Source organism: Muntiacus reevesi, chromosome 15, assembly GCF_963930625.1.
Source record: "Muntiacus reevesi chromosome 15, mMunRee1.1, whole genome shotgun sequence".
NCBI classification, from domain to species: domain Eukaryota; kingdom Metazoa; phylum Chordata; class Mammalia; order Artiodactyla; family Cervidae; genus Muntiacus; species Muntiacus reevesi.
The window spans coordinates 56,646,054-56,671,886 of NC_089263.1; the positions used below are offsets into that span (position 1 = coordinate 56,646,054).

The window sequence follows — 25,833 nt, forward strand, 5'->3', positions numbered from 1 at the left end:
ACCAGCCACGCCCAGCTTCTGGCCGGAGCTCTGCTGATCCACAGGGCTTCCCTGGTGGCTCAGATGGAAAAGAATATACCTGCAAGGCAGGAGACCTGGGTTCCATCCCTGAATCGGGAAGATCCCCTGGACAAGGGAATGGCTACCCACTCCAGTATTCTTGCCCGGAGAATTCCACGGACAGAGGAGCTGGGAGGGCTACAGTCCATGGGGTTGCAAACAGTCAGACACGATGGAACGACTAACACTTTCACTTTCAATCCACAAGCTCTGAGGCTAGATGCAGAAGCTGAGTCGAGAAAGAGAGGGCTGGGACTTCCCTAACAGTCCAGTGGTTGAGACTCTACACTCCCAGTGCTCAGGGAATGGGTTCAATTCCTGGCTGGGGAATAGGATCCCACATGCCACATGGTGTGGCCAAAAAAGAGAGGGCTGGCAGCTTGAACCCTGACCTGTGAAATCCCTTCTGCCCAGTTGGCCCGGTGGGAGTGATGCAAGACACACTCCCAAACAGCAAACAGACTCCAAAGGTGAATAAGCCAAAGTCCTGGCCCCACGTGTTCCAACCCACTGCTCAGTGAAAGTCCTGCCGGGGGAGTCCTGGGTCCCACTCTGGAACAACAGGACCTCTCTCCTGCCTCAAGAAGGTCCCAGTTTGCTTTCTGCCTCAGTGGGAAGGACAGGAGGAAATATCCTGACACAGCAGGGAGGGTTAGACAGGCCTGGATCAAAGCCAGCCGTCACTTAATGCTTGCGTTAACCTCAAGCAAGTGGTCCTCAATAGTCAAATGATAAGAATCGTTCTGCTTGTTTCGCAAAGCTGTTCCCAGAAGCCAAAGTGAAAACAGGGCTAAGAACGTTAGCCAAGACTCTATAACCCACCATTCTGGCCCCAGCTCTGCTTCTCTTGAGCAGCCAGACCTTGAACATACTCCCTTACTTCTCCTTGGCCCAGATCCCTCATCAGTAAAATGAGGAGAACGGTAGCAGCAGAAATAAAAATCAGTGTACATACATAAATGTACATTCACTATGACAATGAAAATTGCAAACAACCTCAACAATCTAATTGTGGCTACTTAAAAATAAATAAATAAATAAGGGCATGCCCCCAAATGGAATATTCTGCATCCATTTAAAGTGATTTATTGAGCCATGCTATTGAACCATTTTAAAGGATGCTGAGAAAAAGCTCAGATGTGTCAACTGAAAATATCAGGACATACAGCCATTTATCATGAGCCCAATACACCAGTGAGGATGCACATCGGCAATGCTGGCAGCCACCCTGGGACCATGAAGCAGATGCAGTTTAGAGCTGGAAAGAGCCTGGGTTCTGGAAGATACCACTGAGCTATCAAGCCAGCTCTGGGACCAGCAGAAAGGCTGTGTGCTTTCAGTCAACACTGTCCGGTTTTCTGCCACTTGTCACTTGCATCCCAACTGGTACACAGTAAAGGTAGCGGCCTGGCATCCTCAGACTTCCAGCAGAGCACTGTCTGCAGCAGGGCCAGGAAGAGAACAGGCGTGGGCAGGTCAGGGCAGAGCCCTGGGGCCACACCAGGAACCAGGCTTCGCCTCTCCAAGGACTGAGGGTGACTTTTGCCCCTGATAATTACAAGTGTGCTCTTGGGACTCACCGGACTGCTACAAGGAGCTCTACCCAGATACCCGGAGGCCTGAGAGATGCGTCCTTCCCTGCGGGGGTGGCCAAAATGCCACGCTTGGCCGGTGGTCTCCCCCAGGGGCACCCACCATCCCTCCCGACAGAACCAGGCTTGCCTCGATCTGCGGCAGGAAGGTGTGGATGGAGGGCGGGTCTGGCAGGCTGGCGGTGACATCCAGGAGTCTCTGGGCCAGCTCCCTCCACAGCTGCAGGCCCTGGAGGTGCCGCTGGAAACGCTGCCACAGCTCCGTGGCCGCGGCGTTGCGCAGTCTGCTGCTCTTGGCCTTCATTCTGTGAGCGCAGAGGAGGGGGCACCGAGAGAGGAGAGAGTGGGTCAGTCCAGGGGCGAGGCCTCCCCCCAGACCCCCAGAGCACCCGTGTACCTAGCACCTTCCTATTCCATAGACTGCCGGGGTGTCCAGCGGACCCTGAGGCCCAGGCGTTCCAGATAAAAGTGCACTGGAGGTAAGCCAGTCCTTCAACAGACTTGCAGCCCAGCTTCCAGACCAGGGAAAGAAACAAGCCTCGAAAAGGATGTGTGGAGGCCTCAGACTCAGACTGCCTGCCCCCGACACCTCACAAAAGCAAACAAAATCCCTTCTTGAGTGAGATGCCGTTACACCAGGCCCAAATAATTCCTACAGATGATTTTTCAAATATAAAGCCCATTGTGTAGCACAGGGAACCATATTCAATAACTTGTAACAGTCCGCAACGAGAAGAATCCGAAAAAGGATAGATACATATGCGTAACTGAATCACTTAGCTGTACCCCTGGAAACTAACAAAATACTATAAATCAACTACACGTGCTGTGCGCGCTAAGTCGCTTCAGTTGGGTCTGATTCTTTGCAACCCTATGGACTGTACCTCGCCAGGCTCCTCTGTCCATGGGATTCTCCAGGCAAGAAAACTGAAGTGGGTTGCAGTACCCTCCTCCAGGGGATCTTTCTGATCCAGGGATCGAACCTGTATCTCCTGCATTGCAGGTGGATTCTTTCCCACTAGCACCACCTGGAAAGCCCGTATGTATACACATAAGTATATATAGAATGTCTAGCACTCAGTCATAAATAACCAGCACCTGCCCCCTCAACAAGAGCAGCGAAGGAGAGGGAGACCTCAGCCACCCTGTCCCCCTGCCAACTAGCACCCTGGGGGCAACCAGGTCCCAGCTCTGGATGTACAGAAGGGTGGCCTGTTAACATTGTGGGGGGAGAGACACCCAGCAAGGCAGGAGCTCCCTGAGTTCCTTCTCGAGGAACCTCCTGTCTCAGACAGGGGGATGAGGATGCTACAGAGACGGGGGTGCTTCTCAGGTGGCTCAGTGGTTAAAGAAAAAACAACAACAAAAAACAAAACCCCACCTGCCAATGCAGGAGTTGCGAGTTCGATCCCTGGGTGGGGAAGATCCCCTGCAGAAGGAAGTGGCAACCTACTTCCGTATTCCTGCCTGGGAAACCCCACGGACAGAGGAGGCTGGCGGGCTACGGTCCACGGGGTCGCCAAGAGTCAGACATGACTAAGCAACTAAAACAGCACAGAAATGGGGATGGCTGGGCTGGGTTCCAAACCCCTCTGAGCCTCACGATAGTAAAAACAGGCACTGATTCCAAATTTAAACTGTGCCCAGTGCCACACAGCGTGGATATCTGATCCGCTGGTCTTTGCTGAGCTAGGAGGCTTGAGCCCTGACTGTGCCCAAGCCCATGGGCTGAGGGGAGGTAGAAGCTGGCCTGAAGTCGGGTCCAGGTGCTTCCATCAGCACCGCCAGCATGATGCTGGCCTAGTGGAAAGCCCTCCCCTTGGACCATTACACAGGAGACCTGTCTCTGGTGCAAAGCTGCACAGGGAGACTGAATGGAAATGAGTGAAAAGGCCACTTGGCACAGGGAAAAGTAAAGTTCAGGTCTCGTTCTGGAACGCAGAATGCAAAACATTACAGAAAGGGGTCAGCACATGAGCCCGGGGAGACCCTATAACAGCCAGTCATTGAGAGGAGCAAGAGTTACTGGTTACCAGGCAGCTAGAAGGCACAAGCCCGCTGCAGCTGGTGTCAGACGGGCAGGGGCCCCTGAGCGTGCAGTCCAGGCCCGCCCTCGGCCCGCCCGGTACCTCTGGTACTCCTGGACGGCCTCGACCACGCTGTCCGAGAGTGGCTGTGGGTCCTGGGGGGAGACGAGGAGCTCCTTCAGCTGGGCCTGCAGCCGGTCCACCCGTGGCTCCTCGGCGGCCAAGGCTGCCCGGGTCGCCTGCAGCAACAGATGACGCCGAGGGGGCGGGTGAGGTTCTGAGACAGCAGGGGGTGAACATGACCCGTGGGGGCGGGCCAGTCTGGGGAACACATTCCCCCAGGGCGGTGACGGGGGCCCCGAGAGTTCGGCCCCTGCGCCCCCTGCTCCCGCTCTGTGACCCCAAATAACGCTGACTCTTGATGAGCGGGTCTTTCTCTTTATCATCACCTACCTCACAATGTGGCCATGGACTGGCACCGAATCACACAGATGACTAACATCTAGGGAACCTGGACAACGTGCTCAGGGCTCTGGGGTCCCCTTCACTCAAGCCTCGCCATGATCCTGGAGGGCAGTTCTCTGCGTCTCCATTTTATACACAAGGAATCTCTGGCTAAGCGTTTTCTCACAGTTGCGGAGCTGGGAAACGGTGGACCTGATGTCAGAGCTGACCCCTCTGACACTTCCCACCTTATCTAAAGGAAACGGTGATCTAAAGATGCTTTGTGAGACTTCCCTGGTGGTCCAGTGGCTAAGACTCCACGCTCCCAATGAAGGGGAGCCTGGGTTCAACCCCTGGTCAGGGAACTAGATCCCACATGTTGAAATTAAAATAGAAAAAGATCCTGCATGTAACAATGAAGACTGAAGATCCCACATGCCACAACTACAAATAAAATTTTTTTTAAAGGTGATTTGCGGATGCAACTGTTGCTGTCGACAAGTCAACAGGATATTTCCACCCAGCAACTCCGAACCACGCCACTCAACCATTTGAGTGCATGCATGCTAAGCTGCTTTAGTCATGTCTGACTCTGCAACACTATGGACTGCAGCCCACCAGGCTCCCCTGTCCATGGGATTCTCCAGGCAAGAATACTGGAGTGGGTTGCCATGTCCTCCTCCAGGGGATCTTGCTGATCCAGGGATTGAACCCAAATCTCTGTGTCTCTCCAGCACTGGCAGACAGGTTCTTTACCACTAGCACCACCTGGGAAGCCCGGATCGCGTTTAGATGCAGCCTTTTCCTGCTGTCCCAGGAAGTGATGAGTTTCACCTTGATCTTGCCTCTTGCAGGGCCCACACTCAGCAGGAGGCAGGGTGGGGAAGTGGAAAGCGAATGGGCTCTGGCAGGACGCCGGCTGGCCTGAGAACCCACTTCCCGGCTGCCATGGTAACAGGGAGCCATCACCATGTGTCAGGCACCGAGTACAGAGCAGGAGTGCTTCTTGCTACATAACTGCTAGCTTAAGAAGAAAAGTCCTCTCCTAAGTTCTGAAATTCCCTCTCACTGATTTCCAGTTAGTCACATCTTGGTCATAAGTGACACCTGAATCGGGAGGGGCAGACAGCGCCTGTAGGAATGTGTTCAGCCTCCTGCTCCGGGAAAGGCCTCCTGAATCATAGCCGGGCACAGGGCTCCCCTGGTAGCTCAGCTGGTAAAGAATCCCCCCGCAATGCGGGAGACCTGGGTTCGATCCCTGGGTTGGGAGGATCCTCTGGAGAAGGGAACGGCTGCCCCCTCCAGTATTCTGGCCTGGAGAATCCCATGGACAGAGGAGCCTGGCGGCCTATATAGTCCATGAGGCCGCAGTCAGACACGACTGAGCGGCTCACACAGGCGGGTGACGGTCAGGACAGGGGAGTGTTGCCGGGGCTTTCCAGAACTTACTCTCCCCCGCACCTGCCAAGTTTGCACCCTTTGACCTTGTCCTTCACCTAGAGCTCCTAGTAAAAGCCGTACACTCCCTGAGTGCCGATTCTCTGCTGTTCTGAGCACTCTTTGTCTTCACACATTCATGAGGAATGTGGGAGGCAGGTCCTGTTATCATCACGTCCACGTCACGTTTAACTGAGATTAAAGCAATTTTTACCAAAGTCAGTGATTTGGCAAGGAGAGGAGCCAAGATTTGGACCCGGGCAGTCTGATCCACAAGTCCTTGCCCTTCACCGCTGCACCACCCCACCCCACCCCTGCCCTGTGACGAGGAGGACAATCCCACAGAGGATACAATTCCCACCGTGGTACCAAGTTGACCCTTGAGGTGAATCTGGTCTCCTGCAAGGCTGAGTGATGCTAAAGTGTGTGTGTACTTTGCTTCTATCTATACAGAAATATGTCTACACATAAGCAATATTAGAAGGAAGAGAAGAAAACAGAACAGTGTGGAGTGGAGGTAAGGCCTGAGGGCTTTTCTTTTCTTTTTTTTTTTTTAGGGCTTTTCTTTTAGGTATTTCTCCTAATGGAACTGACGAGCTAGCCTGTTCATGTAATAAGGAAAGAAAGGAGTGGTGCCAATCCTTATTTGAAAAATTTCTCTGTCCTCAAGCCAAACCTCTTGCGAGTGTGCACGAGGGTGGGTATGCACAGGGGCAGGGTGCTCCGATCGGATGTCGTGTGTGGGTTGGAACCCACTCCACCCTCCAGGACAGGCGTCGTCTGCTTGGCCTCTTCAGAGCTCCTGCTGTGTCTGCACCTCATCTTCCCTACACTGAGAGCCTTCCCTCTGATGTCACAGTCCCTGCTCTGTGCTCCGAAAGTGTCCCCCCACATCCTACTATCAGGCACGGAAATGGCAAACTTGGAGCCAACACACATATTTACCCACCAATTTACCATGTCATCTTGGGGATGTTGAGGGAAAAAAATTATCTCTAGGCCTCAGTTTCCTCATCTGGAAAATGGGTACAAGCACTCAATTTTTCCACTATACTCAGGGAACTTAGATGATCCAAAATCAATAAAACCAGAACAAGTGTGCTTGAGACTTCGCAAGATCTTTCCACTACATGGAGGAGCTCCAAGTGGGGATGCCTTGAGGCACACACAGCACCTGATCATCCTGTGGCGTCACCAAACTCTGCTTACCGAGTTGAGTCTCCAGCGGGCCACCAGCTCATCCTCGGTCGCTGCCTTGGCCGTGGTCCCTAGGCCCTCCTCTGCCAGTCTCTGAAGGTCCTTCTTGAACTCTGCCAGCTCGGCTTCCAGCTGCCCCCTCTGTTGCTCGCAGGCTCCCTTGGACTTGACCAGGTCCCGCAACCTGCCCTCCTCCTCCTCCCAGAGCCCACGCAGCTTCTCCAGAACGTCCCGCATCTCTTCTAGGTCTCTGGTGATCTTCTCCGCACCCAGAGGAGAGGTGTTCTGGATGACCCCCACGGCCTGCTGCTCCAGCCTCTTCAAGGATTCCTCACCCTTAGGAAAATCACTGGCAATGCCCTAAAGCGGGGAGAGGATGGGGAAAAAAGACATGAGGGGAAAAGGAAAACATTTGCTGCGTTTCCCAAGGCCCCTGGGAGCATCATGCTAAGTGCTAATTCCTATTGCTGGGCTGGAGCCTGGGCACCTTACCAAGGGGTGGACTGTCTGCCTTTATAACATTAAGGATGTAATTCCCTTTCCATGTCATTTACAAGCTATTTGATTAAGTCAAAGGGAAAGTCTCTGTTGGGTACGTCTCTATTTTCAACACTCTCTGACATCTGTTAACCTTCCTATTTCATTTTAAATTTTTACGTATTTCTTTATTTTTGACTGCATCATGCAGCATGCAGGATCTTCGCTCGCCGACCAGGGATGGAACCCATGCCTCCTGCACTGGGAGTGTGGCGTCTTTAACCAATGGACATGCAGGGAAGTCCCTGATCTTCATTTTTAACAAAGACAGAGGCAGCCTCAGGCTTGGAGCCTTCAGCTGGCAAAAGTACAGACCTAAATAGAACCTAACGACCCCATCTGGCATCATTACATATATTTATATAGTTATCTACTAATTACGAATGAGAACTGGTATTTCATTCATAACAATGATGTAACCTTTCATTTAAAATAATTGTTCATCAACTTTTAACTCTAAAAATATTAACACTTTTATAAAACTTCCTAAATAAACACTTTTAAGTCTGGTTTACTTGAAAATACCTTCGAAACCTTTTTTTCATTTTTTATTGAAGTGTAATTTACATGGAGTAAAATAGAGGCAGTCTCTGACTTAAAATGGTTCGACTTAACAATGTTTTGACTTTACGATGGCATGAGAGTAATATGCATTCAGCAGAAATCTCATTTTGAATTTTGATCCTTTCCAGGCTAGTGATAAGTAGCACGATGCTCTCTCATGATGCTGGGCAGTGGCAATGAGTGTAAACCAATCTATTTTTCACTTTCACTGTAGTATTCAACAAATTACTTGAGATAGTCAACACTGGATCATAAAACAGGCTTTGTGTTAGAAGGTTTTGGGCGAATGGAAGTGTTCTAGGCACACTTAAGGTAGGCTGGCCTAAGCTATGATGCTTCGTAGGTTAGGTATATTAAATGTATTTTCAGTTTACAATATTTTCAACTAATGATGGACTCATCCTAATGCAGCCACACTGTAAGTTGAGGAAATCTAGGCAGCTCTTGAGTGTTACTGTTCAAAGAGTTTTGAGAAATACACATGCTCATGAAGTCCACATTGTTATCAAAATACAGAGGATGTCTAACATCCCAGAAGATTCTAGAACTTCACCTATTTGAAATCATAGAATAAGTTAATTTTTGAAACTGGCTTCTTTCACTCAGTATGCTTTCAGATTCTTCTACGTTGTCATGTATATCAGCATTTTATTCCTTTTTACTGACAAATATGCCTTTGTACATGCTACCCAGGTGGCAGAGTGGTAAAGAACCTGCCTGCCATTGCAGGAGACGCAAGAGACATGGGTTTGATGACTAGATTGGGAAGATCCCCTGGAGTAGGAAATGGCAACCCACTCCAGTATCCTTGCCTGGAGAAAACCAAACAAATGATACAGATGCTGTGGAACTGTGGCAAAAATTATAAAGTGGTCCTGGCATTATTGAAGAGAATCTCCCCACTCACTTTACACTGGAAGTCAGAGCACATTTGAGGTCATGGAAGTCAGGTAGGCCAGAGCGGACCCAGCTTCTCCCCACTGCAGGTTCCATGCCTATACCAGGGTTCCTTATGTTCACATACTGACCAGTGAGGTCAGATAATGCTTTGCTGCCGGGGGCTGCCCCGGCTCCATCCTAGTAAATAAAGCCTAACAGAGACGCACCAGCCCTGAGCACCCTTCCCTCCTCCGGCGGAGACTCGCCGGGGGTCACCTGCAGCGCCGAGAGACGGTCCTGGGTGCTCAGCCGGCACTTGCGCCCCATGCAGCCGTGCACCCGCTCCACCACCGCCTTCAGCCACAGCTGGAACTCGTCCACGCTCGCCTGGAAACACTCATGCTCCCGGGTCACCTGCTCCAGCAGGTCCACTCTGTCCTGTGGGAGGGGAGGAGAGAGTCACGAGGGTCCCCAGCCCAGGCTGTCGCTGGCCTCCCAGGCCTGACTGTGTGTGTGTGTGTGTGTGTGTGTGTGTGTGTAGGGAGCATGTGATGCAACTCACCCTCAACCCTTTCGCTGGACACAAAGATGCCAGACACTCCTCTCTGCCTTATTAGCTACCAGTCAAGACACTCTTGGCTTTGCAGACCACAGCATGTCAACGCTGGGTCTGTCGACCACACAGCTGGCTCTTTTTCCTGCCATGTCCTTGGAATGGGGCTGTGGCAACAACTACATGCGAAGAGCTGACTCATCGGAAAAGACCCTGATGCTAGGAATGATCGAGAGCAAAAGGAGGAGGGGGTGACAGCAGATGAGATGGTGGGATGGCATCACCAACTCAATGGACACGAGTTTGAGCAAACTGTTGGAGGTGGTAAAGGACAGGGAAGCCTGGTGTGCTGCAGTCCACCGGGTCGCAAAGAGTCGGACACGACTGAGCGGCTGAACAACTGCATATCACTACCATCCGCGCACTTATCAAGGCACCAGAGCTGCCCTGAGAACTCTGTGTACATGATCGCTACTGCACGTTTCAGACTCCAGAATCACTGCTCAGGCCCAGAAGGTGGCAGACTCTTTCTTTCTGGCAGAGGGTAGATACCCTGGGGTTAGCTGGCCACATGGTTTCTGTTGCAACTTCTCAACCACTTACGTGCTAGTTACTTTGCAGGACACAAGTAGCCACAGGCAAACACATAAAGAAGGGCTGTATGCCAGTCACGTGAATCATGAACGCCAAAGTTTGAACTTCCTACCATTTTCACAATGTCATGAAATATTCTGTCTTACTTTTCCCCCAATCACTGAAAAATATAAAAACTCTTTTTGGTTCACAGGTCATAAAACACCAGGCGTTAGGCTGGCTTGAGTCCACGTGCCAGAGTTTGCTGACCTCAGCTCTCAGCCACAGGGCCAGGCCATGTTCAGGAAGGTCCTGACCTTCTACGATGCTAAGTCAACAATTCTCAACTGGGAAGGGTAGATAGACACGTGGATTTGAATAACCTCCCTGGCTATCTGGATGTGCCTTCTCCTCCCATGGAGAAGCTCCTCACCAAGTCTAGAAATACTGATTCATTTAAATCTTTAAAAAAATATATGTTTTATTAAGATAGTCTCTAGCTATTTAAGCATGGCTGTGTGTGTTCTCAGCCATGCACGACTCTTTGCAGCCCCATGGACTGTAGCCCATCAGGCTCCTCTGCCCATGGAAGTTTTTCAAGCGAGAAGGCTGGAGTAGGTAGCCATTTCCACCTCCAGGGTGTCTTCCTGACTCAGGGATGGAACCTGTCTTGCATCTCCTATGTTGGCAGGCGAGTTCCTTACCACTTGTGCCACCTGGGAAGTCCCATTTAAATCTTTGCAACTATCATAACAAGTGAGAAATAATATCCCCATTTCGGGAATGGGGAAATCAAGGCACAGGATCAAGTCTTTCAGTAAAGAGCTGAGAATTCTCTTACTTATGGGAGTGAGGCTCAGAACTTCAACATTAGCGCTTGGCGGATGGGAGACATGGGCCGCTTGAATTCCAAAAGTGGACCGAGGCACAGTGAAAGGCTCTTTCACGTTTCCCTTGCTGGCTCCTCCTCCTCCCAGGGTTATTTGCATCCACCAGCATCCTTCCCAGCTTCCTCCCTCCACGGGAAGATTCATTTATAAAACAAAGTGGGTCAAGAATACTAAGCAGAGAATAAAGGCTGGGCCCCTGGTTGACGCTGATGGTGATAAATGTTGTACCAAAGCCAACTCTCCAAGAAAAGTCCCACTAGCAGCTCTGCATGTGTGAAGGACGAGGTGCTGGCGCTCGGGGAAATCCAGAGTAAACAAAAGCCTCTGTGATGGTGAGCAGGCGCTCAGAGAGGAACGCGGCCGAGTAGGGCAGGCGTCCAGCCGCGTTCCGTGCCAGGCAGAACAAGATCACACGACACAATTCAGCCACAGCCAGCCGAGCCACGTCGGAGGAATGTGCCTGACAAATGGGAGAGTGCTCCGCCCCCTCTCATTAGACCCAACAATTAACCCATCTGTGTGGGCAGAGTCGCCAGGAATGTCAAAACCCAAGCAATTAACAAGGGCAGCATGGAATCATGCCTCTGTAGAGAGCTGCAGGAAGGGCCCTGATTCCTGGCTGAGATGCCAAACAAACAGGGCCCCTGCCCCGGGAGGCAGGGAGGAGGCGGATGCTACTATTTGCCTGGCTCTCCGAAAACAGAATCCCTGGATTGAAAACCACAGGGCGAAGTAAACAAGCAGGCCCCGCCCACAGGCAACCAGCCTGCTCTGTCTGTTCCTGGCTTTCAGTTGCTTTCAACTGACTGTGCCATTGCTCATCCCCAGGTTCAGCCCTTTGTCTTGATCAAGAATCCGCCCCACGCCACAGGGTGGTCTCAAAGGCCCCAGTCCAGAGTGGCCCCTACCATGCTTCTGTGGTCCTGTCCGTACCGACACCAGAGGTCTGGCTAATTAACATATCAGAAGCCAAAACTGGATTCTTAGAGGCAATGATAGTGGCCTGTTAACTAGCAGAAGAAATGATGGAAAGAACTCTCCTTGGTGAAAGCTGAGATGTTAATACAAGCATTAGGACGTCCCTGGTGGTCCAGTGGTGAAGAATCTGTCTGTCAACGCAGGGGACACGGGTTTGATCACCGGTCTGGGAAGATTCCAGACATGCGGCAGGGCAATTAAGCCCATGTGCCACAACTACTGAAGCCCGTGTGCCCTAGAGCCCATGCTTGGCAACCAGAGATGCCCACACAACTAGAGAAAGCCCATGAGCAGCAATGAAGACCCAGGGTGGCCAGAAGTAAATAAATAAAGTAATACATACAGTATTTCCTATGGACGGAGATGCAGCTTCCCCAAAATCACCTGTTGAAGTCCTAACCCTCAAAGTGATGATATCTGGAGGTGGGGCCTTTGGGAACTAATCAGGATCATAGGAGGTCATGAGGGTGGGGCCCTCACAATAGGATTAGTGCCTCTGTAAAAACAGATATCAGAGGGTTTGCAAACACCTCCCTGCCACTGTGTGAGGACAAAGCGAGAAGGCAGATGTCTGCAAGTCAAGAAGAGACTCCTCAGTGGGAACCAAATCTGCTGACATCCTGAGTTTCACCTTCCAGTCTCCAGAACTGTGAGAAAGAAATTCCTGCTTTCAAAGCTGCCCTGTCTAAGCTGTTCTGTTCTGTCTGACCTGAGCAAGCTAAGACAATATCCCAGGGACCCTGCCCACCCTGAGAACAGGCCTGGACCTCTAGGGATCCCTGCACGGCTCTCGTCACTGGAGTAGAAGGATTTCAGTTGCCTCCTCAGGGTGGCTTTCTCATCTGCCTTTAACACAAGGCAAGGCCTTCATCAAATGTACAGAGAGCAGGTGACTAGGAGGCATTCAGGTCACCAAGAACCTCAGAGCTTCTGGACATGCAACGTCCCCCACCCTGCATCGGATGGAGCCAGAGTGGTCTCCTTTTGTCTGGGGCTGGAAGGCCCAGTATGGGGTAGGCCTGGGAGGCTGATATCAGGGGATGTGGGAAGGCTACTCCCTATTTTACTAATGAGGAACCTCGCTAAGGGTGTTGCAAAAGTTTGCCCCTCTCTGTAGCTTCTGTCTTCTGAAGGTCACGGCACCATCTAGAATCCAGTGGAAACTGTGGCTGTTCTCTCCAGCAAAGTGCACATTCACACGACAGCTTGAATATAACCTCAGAGGCTCTGTAGGGGCCGACCCTGGCTCCTCCCCACCCAGCACCTTTCAACCTTCTGCAACCAGCTCTGGGACAGACAAGAAACAGCTCCACGCTTGCTACCCCCATCCCAGCCTCCTTCCAAGAGCTACCTGGGCTTCCATGAGTTACAACAGAGTTGCCAAACTTCTGACATCCAGAAAGTGAAAATCAAGCATCTGTGAGCTTCAGCCAACAGCCCAAAAGTCCAAACTGAACTGCTTTCTTTCATAGGGTCCAATCATCCTGCAAGCCCCACTCCCTTCCCCTCAGTTTCCACATCAAGGTCAGAATTCACTAGCTCATCTGGCAACTCCAAGGGCTTCAGCCAGGGCGGCAGCTCCCCCTGCCCCACCCCAACCCCATTCTTACAAGGCAGAGTCCCCACACTCCTAGCCTAGGAGGCTGCTAGCTGGGCTCTGCCTCCTCCGGGGAAACCCTTGGGAAAAAACCTGATCCCTCATCCAGGAATTCGAAACCTCCCACATATCACTGCTTCCGCTTTCTCTCTTTTTTGTTTTGTTTTGTCTTGTTTTTTGCTTCCTCTTTCTAAGCCTGACCCACAAGAGTTCCAGCTGCCCCCCTCCACTCTCCTCTGATGGGCACAGGTGCAGCAGCTCATCCAGGAATTGGGGCTCCATCAAAGGAGGAGCCCACATAGGAAGTCGCCAGGACTTCTAGTTCTTTCTAAGGGGCCAGTGGTATCCGACCCTTAAATTATTTTTTTTTAATTTTTATTAAAGTATAGTTGATTTACGATTTTGTGTTAACTTCTGCTCTACAGCAAAGTGATTCAGTTATACAGGTATATACATTCTTTTTCATGTTCTTTCCCATTACAGTTTATCACAGGATATTGAATATAGTTCCCTGTGTTATACAGTAGGACCTTGATGTTTATCTGTGGATTATTTTTTTAAGTTAAGAGAGTCCCCTGGATGGACAATGAGAAACTCTGAGGTGATCATTTTTCAGAACTGGTGCTCACGGGTGCCCCAAGTATGTCCCTTCCACACACATGTACACACACACACACACACACACACACACACACACACACAAAGCCACTTTCCGCTTCCTGCATGAGTAGCTCTCTGTTGATTGACACAAGAATCTATTTCCTGTAAAGTCACAGCCAGGAGGCATCTCCCCTGCTTGGGCCTACTGGGCAGACCTGGAGAGAGGATTGCTGCTAAGCCGGCTCCAGTCACTTGGATGCAGTGATGGAGGGCCAACTGGTAACATTTCCTAGAGACAAGCTCCACCCACCTGCCTGTCCTCCAAGCCTCCAAGCTGCAGTAGCAGGGTTCTCATTCATCGAGAGAATGGCTCCCAGCACCTGCTCTGTGTCAGACTCCATTGTTGTGGCTATTTATTATCATAACTACTGAGAGCAGACCTCATCCTTTATGCTATGAAAATGCTCTCCAGTCTTCAAAGAGCTCAGGTGCACACGCATTCAGGGTGAGTGGCCCTGGGGCCACACAGCTGGGAAGCAGCAGAGCCTGGCTGGAACCCAGGTCCCTCCCCAAGCATTCAGGGGCCAGAATCCTATTCCTGCTCGTGGACTCCCAGATCTGGGTTTATTATAGAACCATCTCCCATAACTTGAAGGACCCAGGAGACTTCCAGCTCCAGCAACACGGGAGACTAGAAGCCTGAATACCCTTCTACCACAGCTAGCTAGAAATGCTGGATAAAATGTAACAGGCAAGTTTTAAATGCAGAACCACACACACACCACACACACAAAGGTAAGCGATTTCCCGTGGACCAGATGCAACAGATGATGCTACAGAAAACAGGTTACTAAACTCACATGTGTGCTTGACATCTCCTTGGTTGCTCAGGTTGCGGGAGGAAGTAAGACTCTGGGTCCCGGGGGGTGGAGACCACTGCACAAAGGCAGAACCCTCAAGGGGCTCCCCCTCTATCAAAGGGTGAACTAGAGAAAAAACCTTCCCACCAGCACAATCCAGGAAAGATGCACATGTCTTTCAGCCTGGGCTCTGTCTAAGAAAACAAATGAAGAAACATTCACCTTTCAGAGTATGCAGCTAAGAACCTCTGCACCATTTTGGCTGGGGCTTCAAGTGCAGAGAACCCACTTGATTTAGGAACCCCCCAAGACAATTTAGTGACATGAAAACAGAAATCCTGAAGGTAAATTCCCACAGTGCCCTGGCTGGAGCAAACACAAGTTCTCTGAGGACCAGGCCCAGCCACAGGGTTCTGCAGATAGGGTTCACATAGGATGAGCTCACAGCTCAGAATTACGAAGCTGCCATGGAAACCATCCACCATGCTGGGAGACCCAGTGGACGGTACCATCGGGCTTGGAACTTCAGCTACCTGAGCAGTCTGATGACTGTAAAATACGCACGCTTAGAATGACTATGGATAGCATCCTTATCTGGGTGGAGTGCAAAGTATAAAGGAAAAGGAGAATGAAAAAAAGACCAGGCATAATACAAAACCAAACAGAATTTCTTGAAACAAAAGTGAACATAATAACTCAACGGACGATTTAAACCAAGGCAAGAATGAGGTGAGACCAGTCCGAGTTTGACGCATGAAACAAGGCACTCAAAGCCGGTGCCCTGGGACAACCCAGAGGGGTGGGATGGGGAGGGAGGTGGGAGCGGGGTTCAGGATGGGGGACCCATGTACACCCGTGGTTGATTCATCTCAACGTACGGCAAAAACCACCACAATATTGTAAAGTAATTAGCCTCCAATTAAAATGAATATTTTTTTAAAAAAAGAATGAGACGAGAGATAGGGACAAAGAGTGAACAGAAGGATTGTGGGAAGGACAAGAGAGCAAAGAAGGACTAAAGTACAAGAGGACGGAGGGAGGAAGAGGAGAGGAGAGTCAGGCGGAAGTGAAGCTCACGGTACAACAGTCAGTCAACACCCACATGCTAAGTACCCACATGTGTATTAAGCATGAGCAACACTGGCCATCTGAACGGTAGACAATGTGTCAGTGGGCGGATGGATGGTGGAGGGCTGGGTGGATGGGTAGATGGAAGATTGATGGGTAGGTAGCTACAAACTGCTTGAGTGAGTGGATGAAGAGACAGGTGACAAGTAGACAGTAGGTACGTGGGTGAAGGGTGGACAGTGGCTGGTGGAGAAATGGTGAGCGAAGAGTACAAGGGTGGGTTGATGAGCAGGTGAATGAATAGATGGATGGGTGAAGTGGTTGTATAGAGGAAGAGGAGATCGGGTTAGGTTGGTGGGGAGGTAGATGGATGAGTTCGTAAACTGAGGATAAAAAAGAAGGTGGGTAGATGGAAGGTTGGGCAGGTAAGTGGATGCAGCCATGACTGGGTAGACCGTGACTGGGAGCTTTGGTGGTTCATTGGGGAGACAGGTGGTGAGCGGATAGACATGGATAGGAGGGTGGGGAGATGGGTGGCTGGAAGGTGGTGGGTTGATAGTAGATGGTGAATAGGTGGATGGATAGATGTTTAGAGAACAAATGAGTGGCTGGATGGGTAGATGGGATAAACGGATGGATGGGTGAAGACAGCCCACCACCTCACCCACCTGGGCTTTGGCCTTCACTGCGTCATACTCAGCCTTCATGCGCTGCTGGGCGTCGTCGTCCACGCTGGGGTCCCCGATCCGGTTGAACAGGGAGGCCGCCTCCTCCAGCAACCGGTCCAGGAGCACCGCCTGGTGATCCGCGTTGTGCAGCAGCACCTGGGCGTGGTCCAGCTGCCACTGCTTCTCCTTCAGGCCGGGCTGCAGCTCCACGCGGGGCGCGAGCGCCACCGTCATCTTCTGGAACCAGCGGTAGAACTCATCCCGGGCCCGCAGGTACTCGCTCCAGTGCAGCCACACCCACTCGATCCGGCTGTGGGTGGAAGCGGAAGCCACGGGCGCGGTGAGCATCCCCCACCTGGCTCAGGGCGGGGAGTTGTACCACTGCCCCCAACCTGGTACAGGGGGCTTGTGGGTGGGGGGCACAAGGACACCCTCTCAGGCCTCACCCCAGTCCTACTAGACAAGACCCTCCTGTCTGGGAAGCAAGCCCCATGGGGCTGACCATCAGGGTAGCTCAGATCGCAGACCCGCACTGAGAACCCGCAGCCTGCTGATGCCCTTGGCCACCAGAACCCCAAATCCTAGCCTGAAACTCCCATTAGTGATGCACAGAGCCTCCAGTCACTCCTTTCTGGTGTTGGGACTCCGCACACAGCCACCCTGTCTCTTACTACATGGGTTCCCACTAGCTGTCCTGAGAAGGCTGCCATGGGGAGTGTATATATATCATCATTTGCAGAGGAAATAGAATCTGTGGGCTCCTCACTGCTCAGTGGGGACAGAGGGCTGGGGGCCTGTGTGTGGCTCCCAGGCATGTCACGAACTCTGCCTTACTCTACCTCTGCACCCACCTCCATTTCCCATCTGTAACATGGAGATGGCCTATTGGTGCAGCCAACATCCAGCCACTTTGTCTGGAATCCCAATGAAAGAGCTTGAAAAGCAGAAAGCACGAAAGTCCTGCCAGTCCACTCATTCTGATTTTATTAAGATGGAAAGGATGCTGGTAGCTTCTGCCCATCAAAGACCTCCTGTGTGCAAGGGTTGTGCCTGGCTCTTGACATTTGTTTCTCCCGCCATCCTCCTAATGACTTTCTTTAAGAAACACTTAATTACATCCATTGTCCAGATGAGACACATGAGGCTCAGAGAGGTCAAGCAACTTTCCTGAGACCACACAGCAAGTACCCAGCAAAGCAAAAAGCAGTCTCAGGTCAGTTTAAGCCCCCACTCCCACCAGGCTCCCTGGTACAAAGAGAAAATCTGGACTAAAGTGCTAACAAGGCAACAGGGCTTCTTCCCCCCAGGGCCATTCGGCCCCTTCTGCTGGAGGGTGCACACAAGGCAAGCCTCCTGAGAACTAATTGTGGGCAAAACACGGTGGCCTCCCACTGTATATTATCATCATTAAGCTCAACTGTAATTAGAAAGAGGCAGGCAGGCTGGCTGACATCCCAAGACAGCATCCTGTTCCCAGCTATCCCTGAACCCGAGAGTTGTTGCTCGGGCGGGGGCCCCAGGCCCACGTGGTGGGCATAGCGGGTTGGCAGCCGGGCTGCAGAGAAAGGCCTGGCAGGGTCCCCGGCCGCCCTACCTGTGACAGTGGGTCATGTAGGTGACCGTCTCCTCCCACTGGGCCTTGATGTCCCTCAGCCGAGCCAGGATCTCGGCCTTCTGGTCCTCGTGGCAGCATGCCAGAAGGGCTTCGGCCGCCTGCAGCACCACATCCACCTTCACGCGGCCCTCTGGCTCCAGCTGGCATATTTTCTGTCGTGGACACGAAGCCAGTAGTTAAGACAACATGACAACAGGCAGAGCCTTGGGAAGACAGTGGCATGACGCGGAAAGAGGCAGGACGTGGAGACCAGAGGAGCTGGGGTTCGAGTCACAGCCCCTTCCCCTTCTCCGGTGACCTCGGGCAGCCTGCTGAGGGCCTGGGGTGGGAGCGAGCTGTGATGGAGGTTAATTAGCACAGAACTGCCCAGAGCTGTCCGATGATAGGAGTTCTCTCCCTTCCAAGGCTGGCCTGCTTCCAGCTGTGTAAATCCAGACAAGTGTCACTGTCTCCCTGAACTTGGGCTTCTTGTCTGTAAAGTGGGAGTATAGTTGTACTCAGCTGTCAGAAATTTTTCTTTTTTTTTCAGACTTCACTGAGAAAATGCACCCAAAGTGCATGTCCCAGGGTGCGGAGCTGTGAGAATCTGCCTCTCAGGTCTACTGTCCGGAGCAGGCTTGGCCAGGGCCCCCTGCTGAGACTCCAGAATTATCTCTGACTTTATAGCTGGTACCAAGGCCTCAATCCCTCAGCTGCTGCCACCAGTGACCACAAATAGGAATGTGAGGGCAGGCCTGTGCCTAGGGGACCCTGGCCTCCTCAGATGGGTTCAGGATGCCCCCTGGCCTTACCAAACTCCCTTAGACTCGCAGGGCAGCCTAAGAAGCTCCTGTCCTCCTGAACTCGGGGTCAGACCTGCATTGGACTGACCTGGTCCCTCCCAGCCTCCTGGGTTCCCGCTTCATTTTCTCTCAAGATGATTCCCTCTTAAATTTCTTGCACATTTGATGTCATCTTGGCCTTGGTTTTTTTGGAGGACTAAGGCTGACACACAATATCTAGCCAATAGTACAACTCTGATCAGCATTAGCTACTGTCATTACTAACTGTTATTATTCCGGCTCTTTGGCAATTAGAGCCTGGTCTCTGTAGTCAAAACACAACAGGACTCCAATTCTACGGCTACCTGTGTGACCTCTGGGACATAAATTCTCCAGGGCTGTGAAATGGGGAAGACAGTGGTTACGCTACCCAGGTAGCCTGTGTGATAGGAGAGCCATTAGCACATGGCCTGGCCCACGTTGGATCTTCCATCCCTCCACAGCTGTCCACGGTTACTACTACCTTTTACCTACCTTTTGATTGTATTTGCTGACAGCAGAGCATTTCCTAAGGCTCCGGCTGTTCCCCAGCCTGTCTCCCTGAGGCTGGCGGTCGGATTTCTCAGACTGATGTCCCAGCGGGCTGGCCCATCTGAGCCCTGTCTGTGGGTGGGGTTGGGGAGCGCCTCCCGCCCTGCGATGCTGCCTCACTGATTACCGTGTGACCCCAGGCAGGTCACTCGATCACTCTGAGATGGTGATGACAATCCCTGCTTTGTCCACTTCGTAGGGTTATAAAATTACTTTTTAAAAATACTATTAATTAGATCATTGATATGTGAGTATACTTTATAGACCGTTGAGCAATTATGAGAAGACTCTTGAGAGTCCTTCAGACTGCAAAGAGATCAAACCAGTTCATCCTAAAGGAAATCAACCCTGAACGTTCACTGGAAGGACTGATGCTGCAGCTGAAGCTCCAGTCCTTTGGCCACCTGATGCAAAGATCTGACTCGTTAGAAAAGACCCTGATGCTGGGAAAGATTGAAGGCAGGAGCAGAAGGGGATGACAGAGGATGAGATGGCTGGATGGCATCACCGACTCGATGGACATGAGTTTAAGCAAGCTCCGGGAGATGGTGGAGGACAGGGAAGCCTGGCGTGCTGCAGTCCATGGGGTTGCAAAGAGTCGGACATGACTGAGCGACTGAACTGAATTATGTAGACCCTCCACCAACATACATAAATGGGCAATGATCCCATTCCTTTTTGTTACTTCACATGAGACTTCCATGATAGCACAGTTGGTAAAGAATTCGCCTGCAATGTGGGAGACCTGGGTTCGATCCCTGAGTTGGGAAGATCCACTGGAGAAGGGAAAGACTACCCACTGCAGTATTCTGGCCTAGAGAATTCCATGGACTGTATAGTCCATGGGGTCACCAAGAGTCAGACATGACTGAGCGGCTTTCACATGAGAATGGTTAACGATGATGATGATGATGACGACGACCATGATGAGTATAGAGGGCTTCCCCGCCTACATGTATTAGCAAACAATTTTTTTATTGTGATATATATGATATACATACATAAATCATATAAAACAAGCTCCTTCCAAGGGTTGTGTCTGTGTGCTCTGAGTTGGGTGGGTTGGGACCTGCAGAGTGAAGAACGGGGAGGTTCCTCGAGAGAAGGAAAAAGCTTATGTGTGGGGTTTAGGAGCCAGGCTGAGCAGCAGGATTTGCAGGACTCCAGAAGGTAATGGGGGCAGCAAACACCCAACAGGCACCTCCAAGTCCCGCTTAGCAGTGAACAGCAAAGGGCCAGACAAAGACACCATAGCGACTGGTGGCTACTGAGGATCCCGGGCCACCATGGGATGTTCTGGACTAAGTAAGATCATCACCCAACCCCTGCAGAGAACATTTCACACCACTCGGGAGCAACAGTCCCACAGGGTGGCAGAGGATGAATTTCTTGTGATCCAGTGAGATTTATTTTGATTAGAAATAATAATTAAGAATCTGAGGCTCACCCAACCCCTGCACAGAACATTTCACATCACTCGGGAGCAGGGGTCCCACAGGGTGGAGGAGGATGAATATCTTGTCAAGCAGGGAGATCTATTTTGATTAGAAATAATAATAATAAAGAATCTGACGTTTCTGTGCTGGGGGGCAACTGAGCCCATGGGCCGCAGTACTGAGCCCTGCACACTCTAGACCCGCACTCTTCGACAAGAGAATCCACCACCGTGAGAAGAGCAAGCACTGCAGTGAAGTGCTCACTGCATCTAGAGAAAGACCATATGCAGCAATGAAGACCCAGCACAGCCAAAAATAAATTAAAAAAAAAAGGAATCTGATGTTTCTGACACCCAGAGCTGTGGAGGAGACCAAACGTCCACTCCCAAGCCGGCAAAATGGGTACCACCGTGACTCCAATTTTACCAGCAGGGGTGCTGGGGACCCGCAGACACTTCGGCTTTGCAGAACCATTCTCTGCAGCACTTCATGGGGCCCCCTCTACAGCTGCTGCCCAACTTAAGCTCAGTCAGGATCCAGCTCTGTGAATGGAGAGAGCCAGCAGCTTGGGGAAGAAGCGAAGTTCAGTCTCTGCCACGCGCAGAAGGAACCAGCCGAGCCTGAAAAGGCCCCGTGAGGTCAAGGGTCCCAAAGTCCAGTGTCCTGACCGCGTGATCTGCTCCAGGCCTCTGGACCTTTGCCCTCCGATTCCTGGCCAGGGAGGTACAGGCTGGGTGAGGCGGACGTGGGAGACCTCAAGATTCACCGCCCTTTGCAGGGGGGTTTGCCTGTTGCCTCCTGCCAAAGACAGAGGAGCTGGTCACAAAGGCCGGCAGCTCACAAGCCCCACCTGGCCTGATGCAGAAACCTCTGCCCCCAAAGCAGAATATCAGCCAGAGGCATGTCTGCTGCGGGCCTGGGGCCAGGGGATCAGAAGCTGGGGCTGAGCTGACAAACAGCTTTTGAGAAGCAGGTTCTACCTCCCTCTCTGCCCCGTGATTCTGCTCTTTGGCTGGTGTGGGGTTCTTCTACAGCCCGTCCCCAGCAAGACGAAGTCCAGGAGAGCTTGGAAAGAGGCTCGAGCAACTGGGAAGGGGTCACAGAACTGCAACCGCAAAGCACTTCTGATTCAAAGGAGCCAGGTGAGGCCAACAGTCAGGTGGGGCTGGGTGGAGGGAAAAGCTCAGTGAGAAGAGAAGCAGGTCAGGAAAGCAGGCGGAATGTAGAGAGTGAGGGCTTTCCCTCTATACAGTCAAGGCCAGAGGGGCACTCCCCTGGGTACTAGTGCTGAGTACTCTGCTGGGTGCTATGCTCAGTACTACAACGGGCACTCTCCTGAGTACTGTGCTGAGTACTATGGTGGGTACTAGGCTAAGTTCTATGATGGGTACTATGCTGAGTACTGTGCTGGGTTCTAGAATCCAGGATGAAAACAAACATGGCCCAGTGCTTGCGTGCTGTGGTGGGGTCTGTAGATAAAAGCACAGATGACTATAAAAGAGCCATGAGAGACCACAAAATTGGAGCTCCAAGGAGGGATGTGGGCAACCCAAGAAGCCTTCATGAAGAGGCAGCGCTGTCACCGAGCCTCAGTGCTGTACAGACATGTGAGATGGGGGCTCCAGCAAAGCTAGGAACACACGGCATGTTCAGGGCATCAGACTTCTGGAAGCCAAGTCCTAGGAGATGTGGCAGCTCTCTGACCACTAAAGGGGCCTGGAAACCAGTTAGGAAGCAGCCTGGCTGAGGCTCCAAGTGCAGGGCCAAGGAGACTGGGAACCAGGGTGAAGAGACAAGATGCTGTGACCTAGGAGACCAGCCCGGAGACACGGGGCGAGGACTGGAAGAGTCCACAGACTGGTGTTCCCTCACTGACCCCATGAGGAACACTCCTCTCCACTGGGCCGGCTCTGCCAGCGTGCCCCGCACTTTGCCAAGTGTGCCAGCAAGTTACTGGCCTTGGTCCTCCCTCCCCGCTGCAAGGTGACAACTAGCACTTTCCCCAGGAGCTAAGCTGAAGCCCAGGGGGCAACAGAAACTCTCCCCGGGCCCTGTGGCCACAGCGGGAATTCAAGCCCAGGCCTGCCCACCCCAGACCCCAAGCTCTCCCCCTCCCCCAGACTCCTCCATCCCCGCCCCCTGCATCCCCCAACCTGGCTCACTGCTCTTCATTCAAGCCTCAGAAGTGATGTCGCTTGTCCCCCAAGGCCTCTCCTGACCTGCTAGCCTCGGGGTCCCCAGCTTGTCCCAGGAGCAGCCTCTCCAGTCTGTTCCACAGAAGATGCTCACCTCCGGGAGGGACCGGGAGGCTCCTGCAGCCCCTCAGAACACAGGAGGGCGCCCCACAGCCCTCAGAACACAGGAGAGCACCCCACAACCCTCAGCACACGGGACGGCACCTCACAGCCCTCAGCACACGGGAGGGCGCCCCACAGCCCTCAGAACACGGGAGGGCGCCCCACAGCCCTCAGCACACGGGACGGCGCCCCACAGCCCTCAGCACGCGGGAGGGCGCCCCACAGCCCTCAGCACATGGGAGGGCGTGGGCCCCACTCCTGGCCACATGGCTACTAAGCTTCAGAGCTGGACTGAAACTCACATCCGGTCACTAGCAAACAGGCACCGGGGACGTGCATGGCTGAGCGGGTGGAGGGAAGGCACCGGAGACCCCAGGCCCCAGGGGGAGGTCCCACGAACTGCAGGTGGGGAAGGTACTGTGGCTCCTTTTCACCAGGAGGCAGGAGGGAAATGTTTTCTTATTGCAAAATCGATGTTGAAACACTGAAGCACACAGAAAACGCGTGGGTCTGAGCCCCGTGGGAGAGCACAGGGGTGGGGCGCCCGGGATGTGGCCCCCCCATCTAGGCTCCTGGTCCAGCGCTCAGGGTCTCACCTGATGGAAGTGCTCCTGCGGCTTCCGGGGCCCGTCCACCTTGCCCTTGCCCACAGCCCTTCCCTGCGGATCACCTCTGCCTTCGCCCAACTAAGCCTGACCCAGCACCACGGGGTAATGAGCTGCCCCCAAACAGCGCAAGACGCAAAGAGACAGCGTGCTCAGGCAGCAGGTGCCGTGCAGAGCGGGTCACAGACGGGAACGTCAGGAGCTGGGACTGGGGCTGCGGGAGGGCTCAGAAAAGACTCGTGGACGGGCGGCAGGCGCTCCGTTTCACGAGCACACTCGGAGCCAAACGAAGGGCTTCCAAGTAGAGGCAACAGCATGCAAAGGCTTGGTGACCGGGAATCTAGGTTTCCTGCCAACAGGAGAGGATGTGTGCCCAGGAGGTGGGCTGGCAGGGGAAGCTGAGGCTAAAGAATAGAGTCATGTAGACAGATGGTGGAAGACTTTTGATGCCAGGTGGAGTTGGGTTTTCTCTGGTGGGCAATGGGGAGCCATGGAAGGTTGTAGAGGAGGAGAATAGTATCATGAACCCATGTTAGGGACGTACCTCGTCCACACTTGTGTGGCTGCTGGATTGCATGTGTCTCTGTCCCTGTTAGGCCATAAACCCGAGCATAGCGTGTGCCGCATCCCTTCCACTGGTCCAGGCCCCTACACGGGGATGGCCAGTGACGCTCGGAACTCAGCCCTGGGTTCAAGCCCTGACAAGATCGATTGCTTTCATTCTGGCCCATCGCTGTGTCTGGGGATCCATTTCATTATTGAAAAGTGGGGACACGACATCACATTCTCAGGGCTTCTGGGAAACTAAAGATGAAAGCTGACAGCACAGGCTCGAGCACTTAATAGCAGCCGAATGAACGTCACCGCCTTTCTCCCAGTGAGCCGGCAGAGGCACCCATCTGATAAATGATGATCGGTGACAATGATACTGACGACAAAGGCCAAGACTGACAAGGGAGGGGACTTTGGCTGCCAACTCCTCTCCCCTCCAGGCTTGTCCCCTCCCTTCAACACTGACCTTCCCAATCTCTGCCTTGTGCCGGGTGGTAGGTAGAGCTGGACTCCAGCCCCAGAAGAGCCGAGGCAGGGACCTCAGGCACTGGGAAGCAAAGATGGGGTGGGAAGCAGGGCCGGGGCCAGCTAGGGGCAGAGATCACCTGATTGCATGGTGCCTCCTTGGCAGGATGGGTGAGCCAGAGGGTGGGCTCTAGAGCCTTACAATGAAAGCGCAACCCTAGGACCCGCGGCAGGAGCATATCAGAAATGGCACGTCCACCTCCTGGCTGAGTTTAACCTGCACTTAAAACCCCAGAGATCCCAAGACATCCGAGTTTGAGAAACACCAGTCTGTCCACTTCTGCCATGCAACAGCTGGGGAGTAACCTGAGGCCTGAGACGGAGGGACAAGGCCAAGGCCGCAGGGTTCTCGAGGCCACGGCCTCCGCATACCTCGGTCTCCCGCAGCCTGGCCTCCAGCGCCGTGCGGGGCCCCTGGGTGTTGTCATTGATCTGCAGCCGCTCCTGCACAGCCCTCATCCACCGGCGGGCATCCTCCACGCTCCTGTCGAAGCCCTCCTGGGGCTGCTGAGTCATGGCACCTGCGGGGGCTGAAGACAGGACCACGTGAGATCAGACAGACAGGTGAGAATGCTTGGGGGCGGGGTGGGGGGAACAGGGAGGCAGGGGGGAAGAGGGTGCTGTGGAGGGGCCCCGGCTGGCTGATGGGCGCTGGGTAAGAATAGGGGACGCTGACCCTAGGGGTGGGCCCAGACCCCCAACCCCCAACCCCCAACCCCTTCCTGACGCTCTGATGCTTGACTCTGGTGACACAGCCAGAGGCAACTGTGTTTGTCAAAGAGCCACAGGGCTGGAAATGGCCCGAGAAGGAAAACAGGTCTGGCCTCTCCGGTGAGGGGGCAGAGTGCTGCTGCTGGGCAGGGAGAGCGGGCCCAGGGTGTTGGGTTGGCAAAGACTCTTTGTCCTAGCTTCCCTGCGCCCCTCTGA

At 52.8% G+C, this 25,833-nt stretch overlaps 1 protein-coding gene across 3 annotated transcripts in view; it reads right to left on the reverse strand.

Annotated features, from left to right (window-relative positions):
* The window catches only part of SYNE3 (spectrin repeat containing nuclear envelope family member 3), a 106,301-nt gene that overhangs the window by 37,195 nt on the left and 43,273 nt on the right, over window positions 1–25,833 (reverse strand). For all 3 annotated transcript variants that reach the window (XM_065906133.1, XM_065906131.1, XM_065906132.1), the window contains exons 2-8: window positions 25,279–25,436; window positions 18,119–18,291; window positions 16,525–16,834; window positions 9,014–9,175; window positions 6,770–7,117; window positions 3,782–3,918; window positions 1,783–1,957 (exon numbers count right to left, since the gene is read on the reverse strand). In XM_065906133.1, the coding sequence (XP_065762205.1) occupies window positions 1,783–1,957; window positions 3,782–3,918; window positions 6,770–7,117; window positions 9,014–9,175; window positions 16,525–16,834; window positions 18,119–18,291; window positions 25,279–25,422 (1,449 nt within the window). In that variant the 5' untranslated portion in view covers window positions 25,423–25,436. The remainder of the gene's footprint in view (window positions 1–1,782; window positions 1,958–3,781; window positions 3,919–6,769; window positions 7,118–9,013; window positions 9,176–16,524; window positions 16,835–18,118; window positions 18,292–25,278; window positions 25,437–25,833) is intronic.